The 9,178-nt window shown below is 39.1% G+C and overlaps 1 protein-coding gene across 1 annotated transcript; it reads left to right on the top strand.

The window, feature by feature from the left end:
* The first annotated feature begins 518 nt into the window (after positions 1-518).
* On the top strand, positions 519-3,118 carry LOC141617769 (uncharacterized). Its single transcript, XM_074434922.1, has one exon. It carries the CDS (start codon positions 747-749, stop codon positions 2,742-2,744), a length of 1,998 nt encoding a protein of 665 aa, XP_074291023.1. The 5' UTR covers positions 519-746; the 3' UTR covers positions 2,745-3,118.
* The last annotated feature ends 6,060 nt before the right edge of the window (positions 3,119-9,178 follow it).

Genomic DNA, 9,178 nt, shown 5'->3' with positions numbered 1-9,178 from the left:
CTTGTGTTAGTCATTAACCAAGTAAACGAGAAAATTTTTAAAAGGTACACCTAATTCACCCCCTCCCCCTCTTAGGTGTTTATCGTTCTTAACTCTTCAGGTACATAATTCAAAATATTTAATGGTGAGCAATGAACTTAACATGGAAGTGGACTTATTAATGACTATATTTAACGGCAATAGACATTGACTTAACGGTAATAGCCATTGAGTACCTTAACTGTAAAAAAAATATAGTATAGGTCCTTAACGAAAAAAAACCCGAAAATTCGGGTCCTTATCTTGGGGTTAACTCATTTTCTTTCCTTTTACAGTGGGCTCAGGCAGTTTAGCTGAGTTATCCGGTTGAGGGGCGGGTTGGATCGTTATACTAGATGCACACGGGAAAATCAATCAACGAGTCCATGTTGGGTCGAGCCACATCCTACCTTGATCAGTCGATATTGGGCTTCGTCCCACACATCCAATTCCCAACCCACATAATAAACTTGTTAGGAGTATCAATTACTCTTACGAATCAGTGAACTTTGACAAAAATAAAATAAAAAATAAAAACCAATAACCGACTTAATTCACATCACATACAAGGATCTACAAACCCTAATCCTTGGCCCCCAAGCATTCTACTCTCATATATTAACCCAAATCAAACACATTCGATCTCTTCACAATTTATATTCCTTGTACAAACAAATCTCCTTATTTCACAACTTTCACATTAATCACATAACCAGATTTAATTAACCATGGCCCCGGCATTAACCACCCTCCTAGGCCCTCCCCAAATCGACGTCCCTCGTCTTTCCGCTTCAGCAGCCGCTGCCGTCGATGAAGAAAATGACCAAAATACCCTTCAACAGAAACTATATGCCCCTTACTCATACCCTTCATACTCGCCGTTCTCCGCTACACGTGGCTACACCACCAATGGCTCCAATACTTACATGAATTCCGCCAACACGTGTGTTGACTTTTTCTTCCACGTGGTGCCGGACACTCCGCCTTCGGAACTGACCCGTCTTCTAGATCTTTCTTGGAAGAGGGACCCACTGATCACGCTCAAGTTGGTGTGTAATTTACGGGGTGTTCGTGGGACTGGGAAGTCGGATAAGGAAGGGTTTTACACGGCCGCGTTGTGGTTATATCAACATCATCCTAGGACTTTAGCGCTTAACATGAAGTCGATTTCGGGTTTTGGGTATTTGAAGGATATGCCTGAGATTTTGCTTAGGATTTTAGAGGGGTCTGAGGTTAGGAAAATATCAAAACGACAGAGGGATGAGTCGTTGTTGGCAAAAGGGCTGGTTCCTGGTTATCGAAAACGGTTTGCTGGGTTGAGTGCGATGTATAGAGGGAGATTCGGCGGTGGGTATAATTCTTCTGATGACGATGATAGTGATGAGGAAAAAGAGAATGAAAAAGCGAAGAAGGTCGAGAAAAAGGAGAAGACGGAGGAGGAGAAGGAAAAGGATAGAATTAGGAAGGAGAAGGCTAGGGTTTTGAGGCTTAAGAGGAAGAATGAGAGGACGAAGAAGGTATTAGAGAAGTATAGTCGGGATTCGAGTTTTCGTGTATTACATGATTCGATTTCTGATCATTTTGGGGATTTGTTGAGGAACGATGTGGATTTGCTTAACAAGGGTGATAAGTATAAGATTGGTTTTGCGGCTAAGTGGTGTCCGTCTATTGATTCAACGTATGACGAAGTGACCTTGCTATGTGAGAGCATTGCGAGAAGGGTGTTTCCAAAGAGCGATTTTGAGGAGTATAAGGGCATGGAAGAGGCTCATTATGCCTATCAGATTAGGGATAGGTTGAGGAAGGAGGTGTTAGTGCCTTTACGAAAGGCGCTCGAGTTGCCTGAGGTGTATCTATGTGCTAAGATGTGGAACAGTTTGCCTTACAATAGGGTACCTTCTGTTGCTATGAAAAATTACAGAACCTTGTTTTATAGGCATGATAAAGAGAGGTTTGAGGGGTACTTGGAGAAGGTAAAGGCCGGTAAGGCGACTATTGCGGCAGGAGCATTGCTCCCTCATGAGATCATAGGTCAATTGAATGATGGTCAAGGCGGTCAAGTGGCCGAGCTCCAATGGAAGAGAATGGTGGATGATATGGCTCAGAAGGGAAAGTTGCATAATTGTATGGCCATTTGTGACGTATCCGGGTCAATGTATGGTGATCCAATGGAAGTCTCTGTTTCTCTCGGGTTGTTGATTTCAGAGCTAAGTGAAAAGCCATGGAAGGGGAAATTGATCACATTTAGTAGCAATCCTCAATTCCATACAATTAAGGGAGAAACGCTCTTAGAAAAGACCAACTTTATTAGGCGTATGGAATGGGGTATGAGCACAAACTTTCAGGGGGTGTTTGACAGAATATTAGAGGTGGCAGTTCAAGGAAAACTCCCAAAAGAACAAATGATCAAAAGACTGTTTGTTTTCAGTGACATGGAGTTTAATCAAGCTTCGCATAGTCGTAATTGGGAGACTGATTATATGGTAATACAAAGGAAGTTTAAGGCTGCTGGTTATGAGAATGTGCCTGAGATAGTGTTTTGGAATTTGAGACACTCAAACGCCACGCCGGTGCCTAGTAACCAGCCTGGGGTTGCGCTTGTTAGTGGTTTTTCGAAGAATCTGGTGACATTGTTTCTGGAGGGAGGTGGGGTTATCAGCCCGGAGAAAGTTATGCTTGACGCGATTGGCAAGCCTGAATACGATGCTCTTGTTATTTACGATTGATTCGGATACACCAGTTTGAAGAAGAAGAAGAGTCACAAAGTCCTGAAATTCTGTTTTGGAATGGGAAGAACACTGGGTATGGTTATGACTGTTGATTGTGATGAACCTGTTGTCACTCCGGTTATCCGGTTTTCGAAGCATTCATTTGCTGACATTGTTCTTCAAGGAGCTTGGAGAAATTTTCCGGTTTTTCTAGGCCTTAAGTATGATCTGCTTGTAGTTGTTCAGGACTGTAGTGGAATAATTTTGAGACTAGTCGGTTAAAATATTGCTGTTTTAAACATCTATTGCTGATTCAATTTGCAGTCTTTTGTTTTTCAATCTTTGCAAATTGTATAAACTTGGGGCCGTAACAAACGAAATGGTTTATTTGTCTATCTATTCTAAGTACTACTGTAAAACTTATTCGGGCCGTAACAAACGAAATATGTTTTCGTCATATATTATGCAACGCTTAAATCAATCAATACGATTCCCGTTATTGCCCTTGAAATTGTATAAAGTTCTCTTCAATTACGTTCGATTAAGCGGATGTTTTTTTAGCTCGTGGATGAGCATGATGGATTATTAGATTGGCAAAGGAAGATAGGAAGTTAGTGGTAAACTGGCAATGGAATATATAATAATTTAAGCTGTAGAATTTACAAGCAAAGTAAAGCTCGCGAATACAAAATTTGTTCACCTATTGAAATGCAATGTAGCCTGGGTTCCAACAAAAAATGAGTATAAGTTCTTTAAACATTGTCATCCATACTCTAACACACGTAGTGAGATTATCACCCATAACTATAAGCTTATTTGTACTCGAGTTTTGCTCCATTACTACAACACTTTTGTGAACTACCTAATCGGTAAAGATTCGTATAACATGATGAAGAATTACGGGCGAGAGCACCTAAGAGAGGGAGGGGCTGAATTAGGTGTCTATTTAAAATTTAAGCTTAATGAAAGCTTCTTTAAAAACTCTTAAAGACTTTAAACTATGCTTAGATGAAAGGAGTAGTCGATACTTAGAATTAGAGAGTTAGAAGTAATCAACAACGATTCAGCAAGCAGAAGTTACAGTGTACTAAACTGTTGATTCAAAAGATAAAAACGTGAGTAAAGTGTGCAGCGGAAATAAAACGAAATAGATACGACAAACGATGTTTTTAAAACTGGTTCGGTCACTACTCCGCGACCTACGTCCAACGCTATTTTATTAAACGTCTTAAAAGTAAACTCCTACAAACTAAGACCACCCCGAATAATAAAACAACTCCCCAACCTACTCCGGTTGCTAATGCTTAAAAGCTACTCCGCTTCCAAGACTTTTGCTTTGGGCTACTCCGCCGAAAGACTCCTCGCTTAAAGCTACTCCGCAATAAGACTTTTGCTTTGGGCTACTCCGCCGAAAGACTTCATGCTTAAGGATAACTCTATCCTAAGACTTGTTTAGTTCTACCCGGTTGTTACAAGACTCCACTTATCTCAATGTTGTTCACTTAATTGAACGGAGGAGATAAAGTTTAAGTACAAAACACGGGATCCTTGAACACGAACAAACGACTAGGTGCAACAACAAACTCAATAAAAGACTCAAAAGATAAGGAAACAAACTTGCAAAATGATTCAAAGATTTGTAAGTGAAAAACTATTTTGCAAAGTTAATTTACTCGATTGAAAGCTTAAATCTTTTTCAGTTTAAAACTCGTTTGTTGCACACTTGTAAAAATGAATTAAGCAAGCTTTTTATAATGTCCAAGTAGTATACTTTACACATTAAAATATCTTACACTCATAAGCACAAGTAAATAGAATAATGTAAGTAGTTTGCTTGGGCAACATGCACAATCCATCCGAATTTTTCACCAAGCAACCGAGTATTCTTCCTCAAGAAATCGGTGCCTAAGATTGCAAGAAATCAGATTGTGCACACACACAAATATGGGTTGGGTTTTTCAACAAGAAACAAACATAAATGGTTGTGTTTATAGGAACCATAAACATTTCCATAAATGTAAAAAGCAAACAAACCTTTTATGATAAGTGTCTTATTGTGCAAGCAAACTCCTTAGCAAGACATTGAAAGCTTTATTTTCTTCAAAAGACTTCAAAACATTTCCAGAAATCATTTGTGATACTTGAAAGCATTTTAACAAAGATTCAAATAATTTCGAAATATTTCTTTCAAAGACGAGCCTTAATTAAAAGTTGACTGAACTGTTGTTTTTGCACCTAAACGTAAATTCGTGTTAAACGATCACCTTACAACACATGACTTTAGCACTAATGACAATCTTCATCTTTGATCTTCAATGATGACATTCTTGATAACCTTGAATTGACAATTGGAGCTTCATGCTACATGGTTAAAACTTAAGAGTCACACAATTAAATAACAATAAGATTAATTTGTCTTAAGGCATCATCAACACTAGCTTAATCAAATTGGGTCTTTTCAATTTCCCCCTTTGATGATGGCACGACAAATAAAATTGAGTGTGCAATTCCCCCTTAATCCATGGTCAAGGTTAACAAGTCAAAACATGATCAAAATAAGATGCATAAGTACATGGTCATTGAAAATTAGTCAAAGTTTTCGTTAGCCTAAGTAGAACCTTTAATCGCCAAGTTAACATAGTTACGGTGTACGCAAGCCTAAGAGTCATTGAATCACCACCTGCAATTTTAAACAACTTCCCCCTCTTGACATCATCAAGTAGGAAGAATACATAGTCTAAATAAGGATTAGAGTTGTACAAAACAAATTGTTCAACAACTAACAACATAACCAATATTAGCAAGATATCACAAACACAAAGCCAAGGTAAAAAGGGATTAGAAAGGCTTTAGTTTTGATTAGGCATTAGGCATGGTTATGGCAAAAGGCTTGGTACGACATACGGCATAGGCTAGGTACGGCTATGAGCAAGAGATCAAACATCACCTTCTTCGGTTTCCTCTTCTCCAACCAACCCGTGAACCATCTCCAAGAGTTCTTCATTTTGACCCTTAACCTCCTTGAGTTCATTACGCAAACCCGTCATTTCCAAACGAAGACCCGCAATCTCACCCATTTGAGAATGTTGGAGATCCAACAAGGCTTTGACATCCTTAGTGAGACGTGTCAAGGAAGACGATTGCATAGAGGAGGAGGCGACATCCGTAGCCTTCATACCCGACCAAATACGAGCAAGTTTATCACCATCAATTTTCAAGTACATTTGTGATAAAACTCCCGAGGTCATAGTGTCACACATGTGATCCACACCGAAACTAGTCGAGTCCACAATATCCATTTTCTCGAAAATGACCGATAACCACATCCCATATGCTAACACGGTGGAATTATCAACCTTACGCTTCTCTACTATCTTAGCAAGATGATCAATGTGAAAGAGCATCAAAGCGGGTAGGTTAATTTGAAGGTGTTTAGCAAGATAAAAGATCAACCACATGTCTAACACACCACACACACCACGACTCTCATTACATGGAATCAAGATTCGATAAATGAAATTGAAAAAGAACCGGTGATTTATTTTGATTTCTCTCGGTTTGAGTGTGATAGGGGACGTAGCTTTGGGACTTAGAAACTTTGTGATGGTCAAGGAACTTATACCATCAATAGTCGGCCAACCACCCTTAGGAAATGAGGACAACCCGGATGTAGGAATACCGAGTAATTTCCCGACAATTTCAACATTGAGACACAAGGGTTTGTTATTGATCACGGCGGTAAGACTACCCGATTGGACATCGACTTTGACCGTAGTATAAAATTGAACAAATCTCCGCTAAATAAACTCGGTTATAAAGATTAAGAAGACTCTCCCACTTTTGTGCATGAATTGCATCTTTAAAGAATTTAAAAGCAGGGGACGAATCATACCATTCAAGTTCATAGCGACGGCCCGAATTAAAGTTTCCTTGAATGACATGCTTGCAACAATCAAAGATTTCCTTTGGAAAGCAATACCCATGAAGAATCTCGAGTGCCTTGGACTTGTTCTCATCAAGAGGTTGCTCAATAGCAATCATAGCACTATTCGATTCATCAAATTCCTTTGCCATTTCCTCCACTTTCCTTTTCTTTGAGATCAACCGAGTGGACGCTCTCTTAGCTTTGCCTTTCGGTTTGGGAACGGTTTCCTCTTTGAACAACTCCTCATCATGGAAGACGGCATTCAATTTCTCCGTATCAATTTCCGTTTCCACAACCGTTGCCTCACTCACGGTTTTGCCTTTCCTTTTTCGCCTTTTATTACCAACCATATCCTTCAACTTCTCATCACTACCAACACTTTCCTTCGATTTCGATTTCGATTTTGATTTCGATTTCGATTTCGATTTCCCATTACTTTTCTCAACCGATTCCTCCACACTTTTCTCAACACTCTTTTCTTTTTCCTCACCTTTTTCAATTGATTTTTCAACACTCTTTTCTTTTTCTTTTTCATTGTTTTTCACATTCTCCTCTTCACTTTCATTTTTCTTTTCCTCACTGTTTTTCTCTCCTTCCTTTTCGACATCCTCATCAACAATCTCCTTTTCAATTTCACTCTCCTTACCAACACCAACATCAACTTCCTCAACTTCTTGAATGATTGAATTTCCATCATCATCAACTTCACCAACAACTCATGAGCTTCCTTCTTCACCCTCGGTTTCGGTTGCATGCGGCATATTCAAATCGAATTTTTGATTGAAAACCCGACTTGAGAATCTCCTTACTTCGGCCGCTGTTTTAGGACGAATAGCAACTGATTTCTTTCTTGTCATTGGGGCGTTTGGCACAAAGACTCTAGGTTTCTTTGGTGGTTTTTGAGTTTGGACAGTTTTTGATCCAAGACTTTCGATTTGTGGTTCAACCGATGTAGTTTTCGGCTTGTAGGAGTCTCGAATTTCCTTCAAAGTTTTTGGTTTAGTTGATTTTGGAGGCATGATTTTTATAGTAAAAGTAAAAGTGATAGTTAGTAGAGGGATGTGTAAGACGGTTTTGGAGAATATTTGGGGAAGATGTAAATTTTTGAAATATTTGAAAATAAGAAAGGAGGTCATCATTTAAGAGTTGAAAAATCATATAGGTAGTAAATAAGGTGGGTGAATAGTGTTTTAGGCTTTTTAATTTGATTGGTTGAGAGGAAGGGTGAGTGTAGCCGGTTGTGTGGGTTTAGGCGGCTAGGGACATGAGTAATGGAGAAAGTGAGATTTGATGGTTAGATGGTAATTGAGTGGCTCCATGTGAACAATATCTTTACCCATTGGATTTACATGCAAATTAATCATTTAATTCATTGAGTAAAATTAACACATAATCACTTATAAAAACAAATGTAACATCTACTCTAGTCAATCATCGAGGGCAAGTCGTCATAAACTTTTACGCGGAATCCAACAAACCAATTTCCAACCGAAGTTTTACGAATTGTTCTATTTCAAGCGGTTTTGTAAAAATGTCGGCTATTTGATCTTCCGTTCTACAAAATTTAAGACGAATTTGACCTTTTTCCACATGATCACGTAAAAAATGATGTCTTATGTCAATATGCTTAGTCCTTGAGTGTTGTATAGGGTTCTTTGAAATATTAATGGCACTAGTATTATCACAAAAGATAGGAGTTGAATCAAAGATAATACCATAGTCCCTTAGTTGTTGTCGAACCCAAAGAACTTGCGCGCAACACAATGCGGCACTTACGTACTCGCTTTCAGTGGTGGAAAGAGCAACGGTGTTTTGTTTCTTAGACGCCCATGAGATCAAACAGGGACCTAAGAAAGTAGCCATCCCGGATGTACTCTTTCGATCAACAACGCTTCCGGCATAATCTGCATCCGAGTATCCTAAAATCTCAAAAGGACAATGTGAGGGATACCAAAGATACAAATTAGACGTTCCAACCAAGTACCTAAGAATACGTTTTACGACAATGAAATGCGATTCTCTAGGACTAGCTTGGAAACGAGCACATAGACATACACTATATAAAATATCCGGTCGACTAGCGGTCAAATAAAGTAATGAACCGATTATACCTCGTGTAGAAACCTCGTTTCTGCACCTCCCGCAAACCACCCGGTGATGATTGGGCCGCATGTTTGATTCGCGGAACGATTTGTGACAGTTCGTAAGATTATCGTCAAGTGATTGCTCAAATATTAATGTCGACCTCTTAGTTGTCATCTACGTCCTGATACGGTCGTTTTGGCGATAATTAGAGTACATTCGAGTCCGGGTCAAAAACCGTCTCCATTTTCTGATAACTGTTAAATCCCGAGTCGGAATGTTCTGGAATGTTCCGGATATTTCTATTCCATATTTCACAAGTTTTATCTTTTGGCAAATAATTTCCCGTAATATTCATATAAGATATTAAAGATAATCGAATTATTTTCGTCCTACCATAACTCAAACGCGGAAATCTTTCTTCAGCAGGAGGAAACCTCCTGGG

This window comes from Silene latifolia, chromosome X (assembly GCF_048544455.1).
Source record: "Silene latifolia isolate original U9 population chromosome X, ASM4854445v1, whole genome shotgun sequence".
In the NCBI taxonomy this organism is placed as follows: Eukaryota; Viridiplantae; Streptophyta; class Magnoliopsida; order Caryophyllales; family Caryophyllaceae; genus Silene; species Silene latifolia.
Note: the sequence above shows the minus strand (reverse complement) of the source record. Positions and strands in the feature narration are given on the sequence as shown.